The sequence below is a fragment of the Haemaphysalis longicornis genome, unplaced genomic scaffold, assembly GCF_048455015.1.
Source record: "Haemaphysalis longicornis isolate Haplotype H1 unplaced genomic scaffold, Haemaphysalis longicornis Haplotype H1 scaffold_6, whole genome shotgun sequence".
NCBI classification, from domain to species: domain Eukaryota; kingdom Metazoa; phylum Arthropoda; class Arachnida; order Ixodida; family Ixodidae; genus Haemaphysalis; species Haemaphysalis longicornis.
Genome location: NW_027526407.1, coordinates 46,077,891 through 46,102,119, shown reverse-complemented (window position 1 = coordinate 46,102,119; position 24,229 = coordinate 46,077,891). Strand labels below are relative to the sequence as shown.

At 46.1% G+C, this 24,229-nt stretch overlaps 1 protein-coding gene across 2 annotated transcripts in view; it reads right to left on the bottom strand.

Annotated features, from left to right (window-relative positions):
* The window catches only part of Inae (inactivation no afterpotential E), a 151,525-nt gene that overhangs the window by 64,661 nt on the left and 62,635 nt on the right, over window positions 1-24,229 (bottom strand). For both annotated transcript variants that reach the window (XM_077674158.1, XM_077674159.1), the window contains exon 2: window positions 3,230-3,438. In XM_077674158.1, coding sequence (XP_077530284.1) covers window positions 3,230-3,438 — 209 coding nt within the window. The remainder of the gene's footprint in view (window positions 1-3,229; window positions 3,439-24,229) is intronic.

The window sequence follows — 24,229 nt, the reverse complement described above, 5'->3', positions numbered from 1 at the left end:
TAGTGTAAAAACACGAGAGGAAGGCTATCAGCGACGGAGGCCTTGAAGTTTTCAGAAGCTGACAATGCCACTTTTTCGACCGAGATTGCAGGATTTTACCCTGAACTCCCCAGAGGTGCTGTGTCTTTAGAGACATACGAAGGAAGTTCTATGCATTCCGTGCGCTCCAATAGCAGTCAAGTACACGCCCTCCTATGCACTGCAGACAAAGAAGTGTAGTGAAAGAAGCAAGCGCTTGAACACAGGTTTTTTTAAACATCAATAACAGCTATTCGCAGTAGTGTGTTTTCTAGCTCGTTGATTTAACACTTGAGGTGTCTGTTCAACCCTAAATATAATGTTACACTGCTCAGTAGAAACACGTCATAAAAGCGGAGCTCAGGCGGCTTGCTTGCTGGCTTACGGGTCCAACCCATAGTTGCACAAACGTTGCGGGGCACAGATAAGACGCATGCACTTAAAAGTCCGTTCTCACAGCCCTTATCGCCGCCTCCTTCGTTGTACTAGTTACCCTCAAACGCCGCTTATTAGTCAGGCAGGCTCACAGCAATACGGCAGAACAAAATATGAGTGCATCCAGTGTGACTTGAACTGGAAAATGCTCACAGAACAAATGCTTACCGTGAGCATTCACTTTTTTTTAGCTACCTTACTGTCAAACCGCGTCAAATCGCGCGTAGTTTAGTTTAATCTGAGTAAGCATCACTTTATCGGCAGTGATGCTTACTTCCCTCACTTCACGGGACCACCAGAATGCAACCAGACAGATCTTTCTGCTGCACTAGTTGGTGATGAGTTCCCGTTGCCTGAAGCGCTATGAAGAACACACGGGCGGCGAACACAAGGTACACATGACAAGCGCTAACCTTGCCTGCTTTGAGTTCGCCGTCCGTGTGCATCTATCTCCTCGCGCTTCATACCGAAGAACATTGCGGGGTGAATTTAAGGCGTAAATCTTTTTAGACGAGCTTACATATTACCACTATACGTTTTAAACGTGCGTTCTCCAATTTTAAAATAAAAACGGCAATTAAAACGCGCTGCTGTGAGTTAAATAGCACAGTAGGTCTTGCGCTGGTAACTAAACCAGCCCTCAAGTGTGCAGCCCCGGGCAAACAGCCAACGACTACAGTTAGCGTGTACTGGTAATGGCCTTTTACCCATTAGGTCCTGCTCATTAGCTGTGCCAGAAAAAAGTATTTATTTTGAACAGATCGTAAATACATCCTAGCCTTCCATTTAACCCGCCTGCGACTCAGCGCGAGCCTTCCGTTTAATTAAATGGTCACGCAACCAAACGTAATAAATTGCGCTTCCCCTGTACTTGCGTGAGATTAGTGTCAAATTAAGAGGGCGACGCATTAGGAAGCGCCCTCAGTACGTGATTACGAACCGGTTGATGGCAGCCGACGAGCATTTAAAAACACGCTTTAGAAATTTTACGTGTATTAGCTTGTATTGCAATTAGCGTGTATTTGCGTGCATTAGGAGACAACTGGCATTAAAAGCAAAAAAGAATCGTGGACCTTTCCTAAATGTTTTATGGGGTACTTAGTTTCCCGTTACGTTTTATTTTGGGCGCAGATGACCTCGTTCACGTGCAAGATACCACCGACGCGCAAAGCGCTCGTTATCCGTGTTAAGCCGCAAAGCTGCGCCACATTTTCTGGAATGAAAAGCCCGTTGCCTTGATGTCGGTCTAGTGACGCTATGGCGTTACTTTCGTCCGTTTCGCAAAGCACGTGTTAGTGCACTGCTTGCCGGATTAAAATGCAGCGAGGCTTGGCTTTGAGTTCTGAGGGCGCTTTTCGGGAAGAGTGACGAAAAAAGCGTTTCTCTGTGCGTGGCAAAGCCGATTCCGGTTTTTCTAAAAACAAGCCGTTTGTTTCGGAGGTGAAGTGACATTTTCGATTGCCATTCTGTATAAAAGCTGCGAGACGGGAAACGTGTTATGCATATAAAAACTAGAAAATGACGTGGATAAGGAAGCGCTCACAAGCCTTAAAAGAAAATTAGGCAGTTAACTGTGGTGCTGAAAGCCGCTTAAACTTTCCCACTAAGTTTGCTTATGTTTCAAAGTTTTCTTATTGTTGTCTGAGTGAGAACGGTACATCCTGATGGCAAGAACATGATCTTGCCAAAAGAAAACTCCTACTTCTCACTCGGCTTATCCACCAATTGGTAATGACTAACCGGTCAGAAATAATTCCAATTATGAGTGTTTGAGTACACCAATAAATTTCAGGATCCGCAAGTGTTGTCACTCGACTCTCAGTGGAGATAAGATAAGATAAGCATTGTTGAGGATGCCTCCGTTAGGATACCTCCGACGCAACTTTTCAAAAGCCACTCCATCACTTAAATTACAAATGTACAAAACATTAATTCGTCTCAAGCTCGAGTATGCGGCATCAGTGTGGGACCCACGTTACGATACTCAACTCATTCACTAGAAATGGTATAAAATAACTCTGTTCGATTCCTTTTTCCGAACTTTAGTCGCACTGCTAGCATAACTTCAAACAAGGGCAGCCTTCAACTGCCTTCATTACCTTGCCGCCGAAACCTTTTGCGTCTCTGTCTATTCCATAAAATATTTTATCCCTCAATAACACTACGTCATGAGTTTATTTAGCCTCCTCACTTTATCGCGCCACACTTGGATCATGTCAATAAAGTTGGAATACCAATTTCAAGAGTAAATGCATTTTTCCAGTCTTTTATACTCAAGACTTCAGTGGAATGGAACCGCTTTCCGGCATCAACTGCTGTCATTATTGACCATGAGTCATTTGAGAATTCAATAGCTGACATTGTGTAGTTGTAGCGTATTTGTTTCTTTCCTGTTATGTTGTAATGCATTAGCTAATACTGTATAACTACAAGCAAATTTATTATTTTTCTACATGTCTTACTAGGCGGCAGCTACGAATGTATGTTTGATTGCAGTTTTTGTAGCCTTTTTATTTTTTACTGGTTTCATCATCACTTTATTGTATGTAACCACTCCCCTCTCCAATGTCTTATCGCCCTGAGGGTACCGTTAATAAATAAATGAATAAATTTAACTCAGGGGACCTTACACATGCGCGATGTAAAGCGAGCACGCGGTTACACAATTTTTAATCGTCATCTTGTGCATTCAAGGTCGGGTGTAGGTGGTTCAGGTCAATAAGGTCAATATCAGGTCGCACAAATGAACGCAGAGGTCCAGAAGTCGGAGACGCACCGAGACGCACGTAGAGCAGGTACTGCATGGACGCCCTTGGCGCGGCGTCCAGTATGCTTCCTCGCATGGACACCCACGAGATGCAGGCTTCGACGACGACGCATCCGCTGAGTATGACGCAGTAGCCCAGCATGTGTTCCTGAAGGTCCGAGACGCACGCCAGCGCGCCAAAGTCCAGGACCGACAGCAGCACCGCCAGCACTATCAGCCTGCGAATAGAACGCAAGAACGCGCAAAGGACGCTGTTGTTAAATCACGGACCACTGACCTTTTCATTCTTTGAACCATAATAAGTTTCATACACGGTATCATAAGTTTCATGATAAGTTCAAGAAGCCCCAACACTAACGTTCCATACTGCAGCTTCGCAGCCTTTGATATTGACGGCGCCATTGTGCAGTCCGATGATAAAGTGCCCAACACAGTACATGTTGCCTAGTCCAACGCAATGTCCAGATAAAACTTTCGAGCACACAAATATTTACACGAAGCACCTAAAGGACAGAGATATAAGCTTGAAAGTCTTATCACGGAATACAGACTAGCCCGTACCCACACGTTGTTAAGCGTAGTCCAGTCTGCCTTAGCAGTACAAAATCTCTCATACCCGTCTGGCCTCCGCCGATGTACTTCGGTGAATTGTAGGCTAAAGCAATCAGCCGTAGTAGACAGTTAAAAAATGTACAAATCGCTGAAATTATTACTTAGCGCAACCATTGGACCGTGTCACCTATAAAGGATGCAACACGTACCGCGTTTTAACGCGCCACCAATGGCCACGCCGGCTTACACAAACGGGAGGGGGACGTCACCGCCGCCACTCACAAGCGCGAACATGCATCCACGATAACGGTCGCTATAATTAAACGGGCCGGTTTTTGCAGGCTAGACATGGCCGGATGTCTTCAGGGACGCTAACGAGGCAAGGACACTAAACACTGCAGAAGCACGTACGTGCTTTATGCCTGGGATGTGTGTGGAGGCGTATGGTACAGCTGCGCTCCCGGTAACCAAATAATGAGGAGATGCACGTCATTATAGAATGCCGCCCCCTGCAGACATTTTCTTTTCTTGTTACTACTACCCGCTTCTACGCTATTAAAGAGTCGGATGCGGTGGAGAGGAGTTTAGAGTGGAGCTGTAACCGTACTCCCTCCGTATACGGCCATGCCACTCTGTGAAACGCACATTATGGCAAAGGCAGCCTTTAAAAAACCAAGCTTAAAGGGACACTGAAGTGATATGTAAACATTGCGAGATTACTAGCGCAAATTGTAGTCCGGAGTCCCCAGGCCATGTTTCGACCACTCTAGGCGCGTTTACGCGATTTTATTTAGTAGAAAAACTAATTTGAAAACGCTGTCCTCCTCTCTTTACGCTCGCCCATTTTCTGTGGCGTTTTCGTGTGACGTCAGGAGGGGATGAGCTGGCAATTGGCTGCGCCACGGCTGCGCTACTGCACGGCTCCCCGGCCGACAGAGTCAGTCGGCCCAGCGTTTCGTCCGCCGGCCGCCGGCGGGTCGTCGCAATCAAGGAGGTTAAAAAAAAATGCTTGGTCGCAATTCGTTCGCTTAGTTGAAACGAAGCCAGGACACGTTTGTGAATGGAAGAATGTGCCTTTCTTTACTTGGTTTGTTTGTACACTGTATCTAGCTCCAAGTCAAGGTCGCTTCACACAAGCGCTGCACATGCGACGCTTCGCTGACTGGTACGCCAGTAGGAAAATATAAGGCCTCTTGAAGGCGGGAGAAGAGTCAGCGAAGTCAATATAGGTACTAAGCAAATAAAATCAACTGATATTTTTACCGTACAGCGTAAAACTAGGGCGCGGGAAGCCCTTTTTTGCGCTGGGGGAATAAGCACAGTGGTCAGCAGCACGACTACGCATCTGCGAACGCTTTTCCGTCTACGAAATGCAATTGCTAGACGTGAGCTACTGTGGAAACTCGGGCGACGCTTACTGCACGATCGCAGTACAACAAATAGTCACCTAAGCAGCTTGAAATGCCAAAACTAAATAAAAGTGTAAACCGGTTGTACAATATATACCCTATATTAGGAAAGCATTCGCGTCCCGCTCCGTAGCCTAGCACAATAAAGAAAAAAAAAAAAAAGCTCCGTAGCCTAGCAGTCTGGGGCGCTAGTACTTCGCCGCGAATGTTTTGCGAGTCACGAGTTCGAATCCCCGCGGGTACGTGCTTTTTTTTTTGTAAGTTAACTTTTTTTGTTTTCCGCCGATGTTTTCAATATTGAGTTCACCTTTTTTTGGACCGCAACGTTCATGGCTACACGAACTAGTTCACAAAACGCGCGCAGGCTGGCACTGGCGCGCTAGCGAGTTCTCGTTGGCGTGCTGTTGCCATAAGCACCGACTGCTTGCAGACAGTGGGCACAGGCCAGAATGACAGACCCTTGGCCTGGTGCGAACACGCTTTTTACGATACAGGCATGAGGGAGGCAAGCTCCAAATATGGGGGAAAAGCGCATGACATTTGGGCGTCTGCGGGTACGCGGAGGGCGTTCATGCACTGCGTAGGTCTCGGCTAGTGAATGCTACGACTACAAGCCGTCCTGGGAGGCTTATCTTGTGCATTTTACAGCCGACAACATGGCAGAAGCGCGGTACGATGATTACTGAGATATTGAGAATGCCCATCCAACAAAGCCATTGGTTATGTTTTACAGAACCGAAACCGAAACCGAAACTTGTGTGATTGCTAACCTTGGGCATCGTCCAATCACGGCGCCCCTCCTCTCAACGTCACAGCCTTAGTTGGTGCGGCCGCCGCAAACCGCGCATGGTAGTTTTTCTTCTTTCTCGCTTTGTAAAATAATTACTGATTTGTCAACCGGATAAACGATGAAAAGTGTGCTAATTTGAGCCAGTCTACGCAGTGCAAGCAAAAACGGGAGCTTGACAAATTCACTTCAGTGTCCCTTTAAACCAATCTCCCTAAAGTAGGCTTCACTTGTAAGCCCACGCATTGCTGGGTAGACATCCTTTCAGGAGCAACAAAAGACATTAAAGTATTGCGGCCCTAAGTACCTTTCTTATTATTTTTTATGAGTTTTTCCATGTGCTCTATACAACTCCCCGAGTTTTCGTTCCACACGTGCGCGAGAACAAGAGCTAGGGAGAAGACATATAGCTTCGCTGTATACCAAGTGAGGCGTTCTTGCGCCCCCAGAACGAATGTACATCCGATCACCCCATATCGAGCATTACACCCACAGGTATGCTATCGACGGAAACGCAAACAATCCTTTACATCACGCGATAAACGCGCCAATCAGGCGTGCTCGCTGGCCTTGAAAACGTGGCTGCGACGCAAGTCATGACTGTGTTTCTGGCGCTCAATTTATCTTCTTATTTCAATAGTTGACGACGCAATAATTTCTATGCGACACCCAGGAACGCTGCGTTTTTATTGCCCCATCCGCATTTTCAGTTCTGTGCGATCTCTTCCTACGCGTTATCGCGCGAGTCCGCAAGGGCTCATCCGCCCGCCATCTTGTATGACGGCCTTCAATGCACGGCCATGTTAGGGCATGTTATGTTGTCGGTGCTTGGTCAAGTAAGGTGCAACTACAGCGTTCAAATGTTGAAACGGTCGCGGCAAGGCCGCACAAGTCTAAAGGCCGATAGGAGCATAATCAAACGAGAAAAACGAAAAAGCACAACACTATTTGCGTTAGCACTGCTGTGGCGGAGGTCATTTATCACTTATTAAGGTAAGGAAGCGCGTCATCCGAACACCACATTCCCTACCAGTGTGAATTAGAGATCACGCGGGATTTTTTTCGCTTCATCGTTCGCTTGAAGTGTCATTAATAATTCTAATGTTACACGTCATTTACATATTTCAGCTGCAGTCCTGTGCTATTTATACATTGGCTACATCGCCATTTTCTGGGCTATACAAGAAATCGCCCCCACAAAATGCACAGTAAATAAGATATTACTTTTACGTAAAACTTTTGCGGCGTTTGCAACTTTGGCTGCGAACTACATCAGAAAGAAGCGATAACATGCGCCGCCGCGGAATTTTTCTTACTTGCATAGCCGTACCATTGCGATCTCTGTCTTTGTCGTGCGTATCCCCATTATGCTTTGAAGCATATTTTTTGCCTGTTTTTACGTACCAATTTCTACTCTCTCCCCTACTGCAATGCCTTTGAAAGGCGCTGTTGGTACTAAAGTAATTAATTAATTTATTATTAATTAGTTAGTTGATTGATTATTAATGCTATACTGGAATTTCCCATTTCCCCCAATTCGAGCTTAGGTAATGAAAGCTGAAAATGCAAAGGTGTCTCTCAATTTACCCACTAACTATGAACATTAATGAGCGTGCTTGGTCTGTACTGCGCGACGAAGGTCGTTGTATGCTGCGACAAGCGTGAGCGCACTACACATACCTGCGTACGTTATCATCCCCGGTGCTTACAGGAAGCGTCCATAAGCCAAGCTCGTGGTGCAAGATCAGAACGCCATAAATACCAACAGCAGCTTTCCGAGCGCTTGTCAAACGGCAATGGCCGACCATCGGACACGCCGGAAGGAGACCATGGGAAGAGGTAAAAGACCGTTGCTCTCCAACGGTTGCGAGCTAGAAATCGATCCCCAAGAGGAGGTATGGAACTCACGCGCCAACCGAATTAGTGTCGTCTGCTTTCCCAGGAGGTAATGCGCTGACATTGGACCAATAAAAAGGAATCTTGGACAGTCGAGCTTTGGTAGGCGCCGCTAAGGAGCAGAGCCGAGATGAAAGGAGGGGACGAGAACGCACGAAGCGGGGAAAGAAACGGCAATGAAGCGAATGAGCTGAAGGGACGTGCTTTCTGTCGCCGGGAATGTGTGCCGAACAGAACAGAGTACATTCCCTCTTAGTTTGGCTGTTCTTCGTAAATGCAAGAACGCATAATTGAAGGCGTAAAGAGTCGCGGTGGCGGGAAGACAGGACGTAAAAAAATGCTGAGTGAGTGAGTGAGTGAGTGAGTGAGTGAGTGAGTGAGTGAGTGAGTGAGTGAGTGAGTGAGTGAGTGAGTGAGTGAGTGAGTGAGTGAGTGAGTGAGTGAGTGAGTGAGTGAGTGAGTGAGCGGGCGAGTGAGTGAGTGAGCGGGCGAGTGATTGAGTGAGGGTGTGGGTGAGGGGGTGAGTGAGTGAGTGAGTGAGTGAGTGAGTGAGTGAGTGAGTGAGTGAGTGAGTGAGTGAGTGAGTGAGTGAGTGAGTGAGTGAGTGAGTGAGTGAGTGAATGAGTGAATGAGTGAGTGAGTGAGTGAGTGAGTGAGTGAGTGAGTGAGTGAGTGAGTGAGTGAGTGAGTGAGTGAGCGAGTGAGTGAGTGAGTGAGTGAGTGAGTGAAGCAATGTGTTTGAATTTCGCTGCAGTGGAGTGCTCCCGAATTTTTAAAGGCACTCCGTAGGGTTTTTCAGACGGCCACCGGACGTCGGAAATGCATCCACCATCGACTGCAATGCATATTATTATGCGGCGCTAATTAGCAGCCAGCTGCCGTGGCAATAACGCTACGACGAAGAGTAGATCAAAAACAAAATGCTTGCTAATGTTTCCAGTGCTACATCTTTGATTCGCTAACTTTTTGTCTTGCCCTGGCCAATTAGCGCAGAGCTTCTGTTTCACTTCTGAAATAAACATCATTCCAGCCCTTACTACAAATCCATAGGCGCAGGTAAAACCTCGGCCTATTGCATGACAAAACCGAAAGCACAAAACAGGTCATTACGTCATTTTCAGCCAACAAATGCGTGGTAAAATCAGCTAAAAATTCTGGAGGGATTAATGTATACAACCTACTACGTGCCCTTTCGGTGCTTTTTCTGGGCACGTGACTTCACTGTCTTATAAAAACACCTTAAAATAAACCTAAAGTCAGTCAGACGAATGGCGGAAAGAAAACTGTTCGGTAGCATTCTCAGGGACCGGAATTTAATGCGCATTATCAGTTAGAGAACATAGCATAATGACGGGCATTCTTGCTCACGCTCAAATGAAGGTTGGTTAATGCCAAAGATGGACAGTATATGATTAATGACACGGAATACGAAATTCTGGAAGCGCAGGAAGGCACAGCATATGGCATCTATAGGTGGCGGGACGAAATGGGTGGTGGGATGACCAGCATACACTTCGTTTATGCAAGATTGGGGCATGTCATTGGAAGAGGAGATTATACTCCTCTTCCAATAACGATGACTATGGTGATGGGGCCCATCACTGGTCCCCAACTCAAGTGCCTATTTGCCGTCTTTATTTGTCAAAATTGAACACGCCAGGATCGATTTTGTTGCGATAAGGGAAATACCGAGGAATGATGACATAAGCCAGCGAACTGTTCATTCAAGTGGGGATCCAATGCTGCAAAAGCCGGTGTGAAAATTACAAAAGCATACCAAGTAGTAACAAACCTCGTTAGAAGAAAAAGGAGTTAACGCGGCTTAGCTGGTGTACAGCCGGTAAAACGCTTGTCTATAACAGCGATTTCAACTTCAACCAGCTACATCCGAAAACTGCCGAAACATACTCGTTCCAAACATGTCGGAGGCAAAAGCGAAGGGCTAAGACTTCCGAATTCCGCAGTAGTTTTATTCAAATCCCGTTCCGGCGGGGCAGGATAGGGCTGAGAGTACGAACGCTGTGTTATAGACAAGCCTTTTACCGGTTGAATATATGCTTCAGCAAAGAAATAGCACAAAAACAAGATTAAAGAAGCTTCGTGGTGACTCGTCTTCCTCACTTCTACTTTTGTTTTTCTTTGTTTTTCGTTTAAGCACCTGCTACGGAATACCAGGTGGGACAAAGGTGTAATTTCTAAAAAACTATTGTTGTTCGACAGACCTACACAATATTTTCGAGAGTCGCCTGTAAACACAAAAAGGTGCAGTTGCAAAGCTGTCTCTTTTCAAGACACCTAGTGAACGCCATAGTGCATCTGTGAGCGCGAACGAAATAAGCGCACCTAAGCATAACCACAAGCTGGAACAAGCATCCAGCAGCTCAAAACGACCCATGCCAAAGACAGCACACGCGCTTATGGTTCTGTTTCGTGAGTGTCTTTTTATCCCATATCGTTTGCAGGTATTCCAAGCAAAATTAAACGCACTGATTGCTTGTTTGGCTGGTTGGCGGGTTGTCTGACGCTGTTACGTCAGTCACGCTTCACTGACATCCCAGCACTCCCACTCCGTCAACAAGAGTCCCCAAAACAAAACTACCCGCACACTCATCTACACATGCCCTCCCTGCGGGGCGAAGACTCGAAGCCCCCGTCCGAAGCAGCTCACCAGGACTCCCCCTTTGCTGATCGACCGCCCGTAGCCTTCCGTCCCCGTAAAAGCCACGTCATCACTCTCTCCCTGTCCCAGCGGGGGGGTGTCGCCACGCGTTCTGCTTCAAAGAAGCCCGATCAAAGCCACCGCCGCCGTCCAAAAGCGAAGAGGCCTTTAATGGCGGACGCCGCTAGCAAAGGGAGGTAAGCTAGAGGTGACGGCTCAATGACGTCACCCGCCCAGAAGCCATTCCGTGCAGGCAGCAGGCAGGCGGCGACTCGCTTATGACCAGCGGGCCCATTACGTCAGGAACGCTTCCAGGCCACATCGGGAGAGAGAGAGTGGAAAGGGGGGTGTAAACGGAAGAAATGCAACAAGGTTAAAGCAATAACAGATGAGAAGGGTGACGAACATCAGCTTGTCGAGAGGGGTGGGGAGAAGGCGTGCGCAAATCAAGTGGACTTCTGCAACGAGCCTCCGTCTGTCGTTTAACGAAAGCGAAAAATAAGGTAAGGGAAGAAGGGAAAGTGGCAAAAAAAAGGTCACAGACGAGCGCACATACGGCCCCAGCCATCTCCCCTCGTTCGTGCCGCATTCATCCTCAGCCTCACACAAGCATCGAAAGAAGACACAAAGGGAGCAGCCCTGAATGGCGGCTTCTTGATGGGTGGCCAGATTCAATATATAACACGCGCGGGGCCGAATCGAACGATCCGAAACCGCACGGGGAGTATAGAAGGCGTAAATTGGATAAGAAAGAGAGGCCGGGGGAGGGAGGCACGTGGCATCGTTCGTCATAGCGTTAAGAAGGCCTACATGTGCTCTAGTTGGAGATTCCTCCTCTCTTTGCGAAGCCTGGACCGTCTTGAGACGTCTACGCTTGACGTATTGTGTCTTCTCCGCACACGGGAACACTTGCCATGCCTACTTTTGCCGTAAGAAGGTTCGGAGGGTCTTCTTGTTTGGACGGTGTTTGCTGGGATACCGGGTGAGAGGGAAGGGGAACACGGGAGGGGGAGAAAAGGAGAAAGGGGCGCCAGGTGCTCTTTTCGCGCGAGTCACTCACACAGCGAGCGTTTTCTGTTTGGGGCTCCTCGCGTTCCTCACGGTAAACGGAAGAGGAAATTTCCGGCACGGGCGAATAAAAAACGCGCATTAAATAAAAGGTAAAGTAGAACCTCCACAAGCAGAGAACCCGAAGCAGAGCGAGTGAAAAAACCACGCCCTCGTTGCTCACCGCTGATCGCTGAGCGAGCTCCCCGTTCTATTTGGAGTCGAGGATGGAAATAGGAAAGGCCAATTTGGAAACAACATGGACGCGATGGCTGGAAGAAATGTCTCCCAATAATGGGAAGATGAAGCCGTCAGAAAACCTGTGGCCTGCGTCCCTGTCTGCACCTGAGTCCCGTTGCTCGTACCATCTCTTTCGCGGAGTAAAACGCCGTTCTCTCTCAAGAAATAAGACTCCATTTCTGAAAACTAAAGCCCCGGAGATTGCCCCCACCACTGGGCAGCTATATCGGTCAGGAAGAATGCTAAGACCTGCAATTTCATCCGGGGTTCAAGTGCCTTTAGCGTTAGCCATCTCCTAATGGTGTATTGTGCGTTAGGGCGTGCAGTGAGGTTTGCAGAGCCGAGGTTAGAAATAAATTGTACGTGACGTCCGTGGTGAGATTTCAAAAAACGAATTGCACCCATTAAGACATCTTTACATTTGCGTAGAGCTTTGCATCTCTGTGGGTATAATAGTTGCCGCACTTTGGCAGTACAAATACGCCAGGAAGTCCTCGCTTCTTCACCCAGCATGGTTTCGGAAAAAGATGGTGCCTCGCGTGTGATACACGTATAACCAAAGAAGTAATACCTCGCTTCGTGCGTACGAAAACTCTGTACCAATCCCTAGTATCGATCCATTTTTTGTCACGTGTGGTTACGAATTGTTAGCGATTATGTTTCCACAGGAAGAATAAAACAGCCTTGAAAGGCCCCTGGAAATCGGCTGTAAGGCGGACTGTTGAATGTTATTGTGGCCTATTCATTCACAAAAACGAAATTATGACCCCAATGCAGGTTGAAGCTACGCAAGAAATATTCGAAACTAAAATATCAAACCCATCGAAACTCCATCGCTATAAACTAGCCTATTTGCAATTTACACATCATGGAGCTTTGCGATGGATGAACTGGGATTCAAAAAGATGCAGAAGGACGAGCGCTTTTTACAAGTGATTTTTTCTATAAACAACACACTCCTACACGCCTCACATCTGTGCAAAACATCGCACGATTTCGTCTCGAGCGCACACAGGCACAGCAATGCTCTGCAATTTATAGATGCCACGAAATGACCTTAATTTTTTTTTCCATCGAAGTACATTGGACAGGTCAATCACACGATCTTCTTTACGGCGCGATTCCCCGGAATGCCGGACTAGAATGATTGACTAAAAGGAACGTGTTGTAAAGTAGAGTGTGCACTCACACGTGTTACAGTGCGGAGCCGAACGTGTGCTTGGTCATCCTTTTAAATTAGACATAAGCTCGATTAACATTATACCAGCACATGTGCCAGCTTGTCTGACGTACTCGTGTACGCAAGTGAACGGGATCCTATTCAACACATATTTACACATTCAAACAACCAAAGTTCGTGCCTTACAATACAGTTATTCGTAGTCATCCTTGTCTTGAAATGTTCTTTTTACACTGGAACAAGCGCTGCCTTTGTGTTTAACCGAAAAGAAAACACCCCTCTACTCCTCTTTTTCCCTGCCCACGGTTTCTTTTTCTTTTGTTGCCATAAAAAAATTCCTAGTGATATCATTTGTTCCGAGAAATATATTGCCATATTAATGTGAAAAATTCGCGAGGTTCCAGACCAGGAGCCTGTAACGGGATATCGGGTTCGTCAAAACAAAAATTTCCAAGAGAAATAAAGGTTTGGAGTGAAGTCACGTACCTTCGATCCTAACTTCGATTCACGTATTCATGCTTGACAAGAAACCTCGCTCTGGAATATGAAAACGAGCGCCGTACCACCACGCAGAGGATCGCAGGCGACGCCGGATTGCGCAAGTCGCGTATGCACCTTCACCTCCATGGTGAAACAACTGCAGCCAATTTTGTATTCTCTTCAAGGGGCCACTCCAGCTCCCCCTCTATCCCGTTTAGAGGCCACGCTGACACGTACAGTGGACTTAAACAGTTCCTTGGATTGCCGCTGAACAAACAAGAACGTTTCAAAAAAGGACATAGAATTGCAACGGTCTCTGCAAAAGCTTGTCTGGTAGTACAGCCACAGGTTCTTCTGCACTGTGGTCACGGAAAATAGGTGGCACAAGTTTTAAAGCAAAGACGTTTTTGTTTTATTTATTAAAGACACAATTATCACGCAGGATAATTTCGCGAAGCAAGAAGTGTGCTAAAATACTCTCCAGTTGTGATTCCGTGTTAGCAGGCTGTTCAGCATTAACTAGCGAACTTCATGTTATTTTAATAAATTTTCCAGCGGAAGCGATAAAATTGCATTTCAATATATTACCTCTTGTTAAAGTTCCTTTTACAACCATCGTCGTAAACACTTACGCCTCGCTACTTGCAAAAACTCCCGAAATAAAAAGTAACGGCCTTTTTTCCAAATCAATCGGCGGATGCGCATATTCTTTTATGTTTTTACGGAAGCCTCGGCCCATCATGCTAAACCCATGCTGCTAGGCTGGCTGCCAAGAGATGGTTTTAATATTTGTTTTTAGAACTTTCTACGTTGTTGCATCTCACGGCCGGAGGAAATTGGATTTATGTAAGATCTGATAAAAGTTAAAAGAACCTCTAAAGGCTTATTCACACCGTTTTATTATACACCCGCAGAACTTTGAATAATACGTTTTATTGTGCACCCGCATTGTTCAAGCATGTACTGTCCAAACGTTATGCTTATTGGCCCCGTAATTCAGGAAGTTAGGAAATCGCGTCCGCACATACTGCGATCAAAACGCGGTAACGTTTTATTGATAGAGATTAGGCACACGTAAATTGCATGAAAGTTGTCCCGTGAATATTATTTAATGCCCTTTTCATGTCCCTCCATTATTTTTTTGCGATTACCAACAAAATGTCTCTTTACAAAGCCATTTCAGGACCGCATCGATGCAGTGTTTTCGTACAGTTGGAGACGCCATCATTGAAGAAAATTTATTTTTCGCTCGTTCAGTGGAGAAATCAAGAGCATGAAAGGAAGGGTGCCAGTTGCAGCCTAAATCTGTATTGGAGGCGAAAAAACACCCAGTACTGTTTTTTTAAAAGCGAAGCGTTATAAGGGTAAGAAAAGGAAACATGCGGCAGTGCTGACTACACAGAAAACACCTCCGGGGCAACCTGCTAAGCATGCGCGAAAAAAAAAAAACTATTGCAGAGGAGTTAAAAGTAAGGGGAGAGAGTGTGGATGAGTTTATCTATTTCGCAGTAGAGCTCACCGGCAGTGACCTACTGTGCGAAGCCCAAATAAAGCGAAAAGTGCTACAACATTTTTTATCTAAGTACAGAACATGGAGTAGCCCGTTGCGCTGATGTGTGCCACACAAGCAGCAGCGCCCTTGTTGACATTCTCGTGGTTCAGGGCGTGATTTCTATTGTGAAAGATGCCATATGCTTATCCCGACCACTGTTCGCAACATTCAATACGCGTAAGAGTCGCCGCCCTGAGCGAGATACCAACAGCCATGATTAGCCCGAGTAATGCCACGGGCGCCCACACAAGGGGGGCTCTTGGTGATGTCATAACAAAAGATAAGACACACGAATAGTTTAAACGGCGCAAGTGACAAGACAGTCGCTGATACTGTAGCCGACCAATCAGGTAATGAAAAAGCAAAGGAGGAATCGATGCATTCATCACGGCTGCCTTTCTTTACTCCTTGTCTCAGTGCCAGCCCCGTAGACCATTGTCACGGCACGCTGCAGGCAGTGGGTGACAACGAATCGAGAAATAGCGACTCTTTTGTCGATGCCCTAGCGTGCTCTACAGACACCTTTATTAGAAAAAGTGCTGCGCTCACAGCGGCATCTGTCTCGCGCGGGGTGCCTATACTGCATAGTGATAGTTCAGGTGAGTTGCTTCGCCTTCTCGGAAAACCATCGCTGCCTGTGTTCTTATGAAAGCTACATGCCTTCTAGATGTTCACGTAGGAAGTTCTCTATGACAAGCAAGAAGAGAACACGCCTAAAAACGCTTATTTCGTTCCACCGGCAGCCCATCCTGTGCTCGCAACACGATGCTGTATATGTAAGCGTCTTTGAAATAGACGCCATCTAGTGACTTTCAAACTTTACACCAGCATCACCCACTTCCTCCTTTCTGTCACCATGACAGCGCCAACGCAACCACCACAGCGAAATAAATATGGCATGGTTTCTTCAGTGTGTCTGCCCAAAACCTTTGCAGGCACAGAAACCGCCCCTAGTCATCATTCCGAACGCGTGGCTACTCCGCAGAGTATGCTGCCAACGATACATCATCGCACGCGAAATTTATGTGCACTGTTCATCAGAATTCATTCTGCACTCAAAGAAAGGAGAGGAGTCGACAACTTCCAATTCTATAACGGCTGTCCTCCTCTATATGCGAGCAAGGGAGGATGCGCGAAATGTTCACTCGGCCTTTCGATAATCGGAGCAGAGAAAAGCGAGCAAGAAAATCAGGGCAATTTTCGCGCAAGCCCGGGTGCGGGGCTTCCTATCTACTTTATATGCAAACGCATCCCTCGCTGGTTTCCGGGACGCCAGAGAGTCTCGGGACTTCTGGTGCGCTCTTTATAAATGCAAAGTTATTTACTTTTGCAGCTCCTCCGCATCCCAGCCACGGCACGATTCATGCGCCTATATTATACTTTTTCGCGCTATTTGTCAACGAAAACTTTAAATCCAGGTCAGCTGTCCGGAGCACGCGTGACTGTACTCCAAAAAAAGAGAGAGCAATGGTTAGGCCTAGCGATAGATAGAAGACTGCCGCCAGTTCCATCTTAGGACAACTAACGTTGGAAATTGGAACGAAAACCAAAACAGGCAGAATTCTGCTCATTTCATTGTTTTGCGCACGAAGCTTTCTTTAAATTGGTAGGATTACTCTCTGTGGCCTAACAGACACTCATAGTTTAGAATTGCTAAATCTTTACAAAAAAAAATCCTCGCGAGCAGCGCCACTCCGACTACTATACGAGTGTGAGTATACTGCGAGTGCAAGTTCAAGTTGTGCGAGTTTTGCCACTGGGAGGAGGTGGGGTGGGGGCGGAGAAAAGCAAACGGAAAGGCCGAGAGGTTATCCACGCTTAGAGCCCGGATTGCTACTCAACACTGGGGAAGGGGTGTGCAGGGGATGAAAGAGAAAGCAAGCAAGGGAAAGGAGAAGGGCCGCGCACACACTTCAGTCCCTTTGCGGGCACTATAGTCTTTCGGCTAAGCCTGTTTCCTTCATAAAACGCAAAAGGGCTTTTGTTGCCTTCTGCGAAGTCGATTCTAGGGGTCGGTGTCCTAGAATAGTCTCTAGTGTGAATGGTTGATTGTCCAATCGGTTGATCTCGGCGGCGAAAACACGTCTTTCTGATGAATACTGCGGGCAACGACAAAGCTTATTGCGCATATAGTCGTTTCAAAATAATACTCACGTTTGCTTTGCGGTCACAATAACCTTTATGCTGTGACAGGAGGCCAGAAAGCTACCCGACCTACCCGCCAGGACATTAAAACCAGGTTGAGCAGGCATTACACTAACAAATGTGCGGTAGCACCTTCAGAGGGTATCTGTCCCAGTCTTATTTTTAGGCTGCACTGAGTACTTCAGCATGACAAATTTGTTATTCAACAATTTCGGGGATGTCTATAACCTTCATTTAGCTGGACGGCAGTAGTGACAAACAGAAAGCGCCGTTGACGGGGGTCGTGCCAACTCTCGTAAAATCAGTACACTGATTCAAAGTATGTTTTAATTTAATTTTAGCTTTCAATGTTTTGGCTTCCACACATTGCATTCCGAATATACTTTTTGTTTGTTTATGCATAGTTTATACAAGTTAAGAATGATAGAAATCTTTTAAAATCAGCCGCCGGGTAGCCATTGCCGCCGGGTAGCCATTGTCGACGTCAGCAAAGTTGTGGAGAGAATGGTCCTAGGAAGACGTCCCTTCCCAACGTACTTGTCAGGATAAACGTGCATCTACGATGGAAGGAAAGCCGTAGGAGATGCACTTGGATTTCAGACTTTGATGTGGTAAGATAAACACCCTTCAGAACTCATTTCAACATCTGTTGCAGCCCCTTGTGCTCTTACAGAACCTTTTCGTCGCTGTTGCATCACTAACAATCGGTGAAAACGAAATTTACAATGAACTTTTCATGTACCCTGATCCTTCTTATACCCGTTCGCCTTCCTCATAAGATGGATGTCATGTCACGCATATTCTATTTTTTCTATTCTATTCTATTCTATGTATAGTAATTCTGGCGTCAACAATGAAAACTGGAAGGTAGGCAAAACAGAGAGGAGACACGCACTACAGGGGGTGCCTGCTGTCTTTTTTCGTAGATTTCTTTTCGTATCTGCCAATATAGGACCCTATTGTTGCAAAAAGGAAGAAGATCGATTTCCAACGTGCAGATCCTCAACATGAGCTAGTGGAGAAGGAAGATTAAACGGGTGAGCCATGGCGTGGGTCTAGTTCCTCAACATGTTTGGTGCCGTGAAACCCGGGAGGAACAGACTAGTAGAGACCAAATGACAGCGCAGAGCGACTTCGAGGCACGCGGGGCCCGGGAAACTGTTTGACATCCTGATCCCGTAAGCTGGCTGCTCGACGCACCGCACCGACCACTGGGAACCAGGAAGTGTCCAGCAGCAGCACTGTATCCAGAAAACCCTCCCTGTGGGTATTCAGCCTACTGAGGACAGGGAGGCCGTCAGTCAACTGAAGCGGCTGAGGGATACTCTCCGGGCAAGGATATCAGAACTCGTCACAACAACAGACAACCTTGTGGAATCACCAACACCTAGAATAAGTAGGCTAAAAATCCGCCTCGAATCTCTTACCAAACTGCTGGACGACATAAATAATCTTGACAGACTGATACAAGATCTCCTAGATGTCGAAGATTACGAAAAGGATTACGAGGAGTCTGACAAGTAGTTATACATGATTTTCATCGCGAAGTGTCTGCCTAATGGCAAGATATCCAAGATAAGCTTGATCCGGAAAGAGATAACCACGCAGCATGTCGCGAAGAACAATGTTGCACGGAGACCTTCGGCAACCACTTAAGTCCCACCCGTTTTAACATCATGGAGCTCGTTGGTCCCCTCTACAGCTGCCCGTAATAAGGTATCTGAGGGAGCAGACCCATCACTCATAACGAATGCGACGACGGCGGAAAGCATCCCACTGCCAGCAGGCGACCTGAGCACGTGCACAAATGCTACGCTGTGGTCACGGATAGACTGCGCTAAGAGTGAAGAACTCTTAGCACAACCTACCGAGTACGTTCCCTATCATCAGGAGCCGGTTATTTCAATTTCTCTGATCACGACCAGTAATGCCATAAGCACCGACATGAACCGGCGGAAGAGACAAAGACTTCGGGACAAGCCAAGCAAACAGAAAAAGAAGGCCAAACTAAAGACGAATCGCGCAGTTTGTGGACATTCGCCTGAACTACGATCCAATTCCGCCAGACGGAGTGGAGCTAGTTCCTCCACATTTACAAGGCGTGTTCAGACACGAGAGGTTCGGTCGAGACAACTGCGATCCCGACCATGACGATGTGAGAGACGACGCGAGACAGCCCGAGCTTTCTTCCCTCCAATACAACAGAAAGCTTTGGTACCTTCATCGCCGATCCTAACGGAGACCGTCATTAGAAAGCAGCATCAGCCGTCAAAGCACCGATGGAAAGTTAAGCTGCTGACGAACGGTGACGGAACGGCTAGACGGATTCTTACCAGGCTACTGAACTTACTAGAATTTTATTTTTCTGGCATGTTTTTTCTCCTCAAGTCTTTTTTTATTCATAGATGCATCACTATCGCGGCCGAAAGGATGTTGAAAAAAGGAAGAAGATCCATTTCTAACGTGCAGATCATCATCATGAGCTAATGGAGAAGGAAGATTAAACGGGTTACCCGGAGGTTCCCCTCCGGCGCCTGTTTCTCGCCTTGTCTGTGCCTAATTTATTGTCATTTGGGGCAGTCGGGCTTGGTTGGTGCAACGGGGATGTCTTCCGCGCTCTTCACTCATTTATTGCCGAAACAGGTCGCTGCCTTGTTAATCAATCGCATCAACCAATTTTTAATCGTTTATTGAAATACCTGTTGGTACAGTAGTATTGAATTTTTTTGGTCCCAAAATTTTCAGCATCACTGTAGCCTATTTTCCCTTCGTTTGAAACTAATCACTAAGCTTCTTCAACAGTGAAATCGCAATAAGACTTCGCCAATCCCCCAGAGTGGGTACGCGCCATTCTTGTTCCGGATCCAACCAACCGACCAACCAACGGGTGTTCTCAGTAGAGCCATGGCGTGGGTCTAGTTCCTGAACACATATTATGATACATTTATCATTTAGACAGAGATAAGTGACAAGTGAAATGGGCGGCTACGAAGGCGGCTACGTAAGCAAAATTAATACCACTGTGAAAATCAAGTCGCGGTTAACTGCAATTGAAATTCTCCTGGGGTGGCTACTCGTTGCCGAGGGCTATACCATAGGTTCTGGCATACACTCTAAGAAATCGCCGCGGCTGAGCTTCACCACAACACCCCAGAACGACCAATCAGCGTGGCCACATGTGCAGAATTCGCAAATTACAAGGCCCAGCAAGAGATTACCGAAAAAGATAAATCTGCGTTGGAACGACAGCGCAAGGCGTGCATTTCCTCTGTTGTCGGAGTGCAGATCCTTTGTTTTACTTTAATACAACCTCGCACTTTCGATTACGCTGATTGGTCGTTCTGTTTTGTTGTGGCGAATCCCAGCTGCGGCGCTTTGCTATAGTGCAGTGCTGTTGGTTACCCACTTGCTATGAGTAAATAGCCGTGTTATGAACAACCAAGCAATGAAAATTGTCCGAGACGCATGAACAGCCGCCCAACTCCGTTGTTCAAGTATTGTATGGAGTCTGCTGCAGAAACTTTGCGCCTGTACGAGATGGACGACTTACAAGTGTGTTCGCCCTCTGAAGAAACCTCAGTTCATCCATTAAGTGGCACAGTTATGCCCAAGACGAATGAAATGTTTCCCGAGTTTTTTTTATTTTTATACGCAGGCAGTTTGCGCGCTGCAGGCCCGAGTGACTCGCTCCGAACCATGCATCGATCCTCCAAGGACGTCACGCCTCTGGACAGACACTCGGTTCCAACACAAGTACCTTGCACAATTTTATATCGCCGTAAAAAAAAAAAAGAGAACACGAAAGGATGGTCGATAATTCTGTGCTTGCAAGCCGCACAAATGTGTTCATCTTTTAACCGGTCTTCCGAAGGAAGTCTACATCACGCCTCCGGGCATTCCATTCTAATGCAAGCCTATATGCAGTAAAAAAGAGCATAAAATGGTTATCGATGGTTTTGCGCCCCAGGCACCACATATGTGGTCACATCTTTTTGAGTACATCTCCCAAGAGCTTAGCTCAGAAGATTCTTATGAATGATGAAACCATCGAGAATAAATGTCTTCCGCGAAAAGTTGTGATGGCAATCCAAACAATTCTGCCATTCCATTCAAATACAAGCCTATTAGCAGTGAAAAAAGAGCATAAAATGGTTATCCATGATTGTGCGCCTCCGATCACCATATATGTGGTCACATGGTTGAGAGTACAACATCTACCAAAAGCCTAGCGCAGAAGATTCTTATCAATGATGAAACCGTCGAGAAAAACTCTTCCGCGAAACGTTGTGACAACAATCCAAAAACCTTCGTGCGAATCGCAGTCTAAGTAGGGTGGAAATTCCTCTAGTAGCCCACTCCATATTCTTTTTTTGAGTCTATCTGTAGTTTTATTTGGCATACAACTTAAAGTGAGATAAGAAATTTAAAAGTTGTCAAAGACCCCATGACAAACAACCTGGCGTCAAAAGAAAGCGATGGCATAAAATTTAAGCTTGAAAAAAAGACATCACAAAGACAATTTGACAAAAAAATAAGGGAAATGAAAAAAAATTACAAAAGAATTCGAGCCAGTGCAACCCCTACCAAGGCCACCACTAGTCTACCAGGGATATCTCTATACTGCATTCGAGGGCTCCTATCATAAACTAACATAACAGCCCTTCCCGTGACATCTGGATCAATAGTATGCTTAAAACGTGCAAGTAGTATTAAGTGTAATTGATGGTGATCACAGAATCAGCGCATTCTGCAAAGTGAACGAGACCGGAGCTGAAACCACGAAATATTTAACGCTGCATAAAGATGCTTTTGATGGGGGCCGTTCACGCTCTCGTTAATTTTTACTTTACCGTGCTCCACGCTCCCCGAATGACCCAGTCGTACTAAATGGCAGCGAACGTTACATTAATAGCTCCTCTCTCGCGTGCTCTTTCAAATCTCCACGCGTACGCTCATCGAACGCTTTTGAGCCGCTGCACAAATGGCGAATCACTTTTGGGAACTGTGGGCATTGAACGCGTGCACTTGGAAACAGCTGGGATCTCAAACGAGACTGGGTGTGCTTTTTTGCAGGACTGAGCGCCCTAGGCAATGGTGAAGACGTTAGTAGAAGAGATGTGGTGACCGAAAGGAACGCCAGTTCCGGCCAAACCATTTATGCAATGTCTTATGCGATGCCTCATAACTTCATGTTTTCACACATGCGAAATCAATGGCTATCTCACTTATAGCTGACATTTTTAAAGCAGAGAAGATGACCAAGCAGCTGCGTTAGAGTTGCATGCCCTTGGTGGGACTCTGAAGTGGACTGCCACGTGCCTTTTAGAACCAAGGCTTATCGAGCTTGGATGACGGGTTCATCAGTGCTAACCTAACTTTGAAACAAAATTAAAGGTGATAACACATACATATGTGCACCCGTTTGCGGTCATGTGCGTGTCAACAAAGACTTTCTAGCAAGGAGGTTTGGCATAAAACAAACTTGTTGCTTTGAATGCGAAGAATCAATGAGGCAACTAGCATGAAGAAAAATTAAACACAATCTTAAAAGGTTTCGCTCCGCAATTTTTTTTCTGAGATAATATTGCAGAATTTCTTGTTATAGTGTTTGCATATTCAATTAGCGTGCTAAACTGACCCGTACCTCGACTGCCTACATATTTTTAACAACATTTTCGCATTTATTAACAGGAGGTCCCCCCGACAGTTTTACTTTGGGACCTCCTTCTGTACTAATAACTACGTGCAATGCGTATGTACCAAAAAATGTTTAATAAAATCCTTGAATCCTTGAAGTGTTTCAGAACCTACATGTATTAACAACCCCGCTTCAAGGTTGACACTGACTTACGCCTACAGTGCATCTCAGACACAGTGCCCCTTTTTCCTGGCTGAAAGTGCATGAATAAAACCAGGAACACTAGTGGAATGTTGTGCAACTTGATGACAACTTGAAGAGAGTAACAAACAAACCTGTTCCGTTTTGCATAATATAGCCCCCGTAAGGTGAGGCGATTTCAGACTATTTAAAATTCTGGTTTCACACCCCATGCTACCTACACTCGGGCCATGAGAGGCACATGGTGCAGGCGGGCAGAATAATTAGTTTTGAACACAAGGGCATATTTGGTGGTGTCCACCAAAATATCGACAGGTGTTCGTGCTTTTTGCCTACAGTGGAAACACAGCCGCCACGACAGCGAATACAATTAGCGCCATTGTGCTAAACAGTGGAGTTAGTGACACGTAATTGCAAACTTGTCATAATTATGCAGCACAACGACACCCCTAGTCGCCTACATGACACGTGCGCCGCCTGTTGATTGTGGATTTGCGCTTATAAAACTGTTGGCATTTCAGTGACATTCGAACTTTTTAACACGAGGAATTCTAGCTCGCTCTTTGAACAAGTACCCGGTAAAACGTGCAACAAATTTCCCAAAACTAGAATTTTCGGCAATTGCAAAAACTTAGCCACTAGCAGTGTAGGAAGAATTCTGGTCTCCAAGCCCTGATTTACTTACTTTTGCACGCTGAAAATTACAAGTCGGTATAAACTACAAGACTTCCATTTTGTAAACTGTCGTATTACAGCGCGAAAAATTCATGACTTAAGGCTTGTTAGAAATATGTTAATTAAAGCATTTCAACCCGACTACACAAACTTCTTACGTTCCCTGGTAGCTGACCTTGGTTGGTTTACGCAGTTTTCTTCTTTCGAAGTCTTCATTACAAAACACACTTACGATACGCCCAAAAGCTCTACAAACGAATTTTAGCCCCGTTGCAATGCCCTCAATGGTCAAACTGGTACCTATTTGGTAGTATTACGGCTGAGTAGGTTAGAAGTTCTAAACTTCAACTGCAACGGCCGGAGGATGGATGGATGTGTGGATTAGTTTATTTGTGATGAAATTCGAAAAGGTTGACAAGCAAGTCGCTGACCATTCCGTAACAGGAAATTAGGAACGATCGCTGAAAATAAAATAAACGATCGGAAATTTTAAAACTTGAATTCGCTGCAAATAAAGATCGAGAGCCAGAATCTACTACGAAGACTCC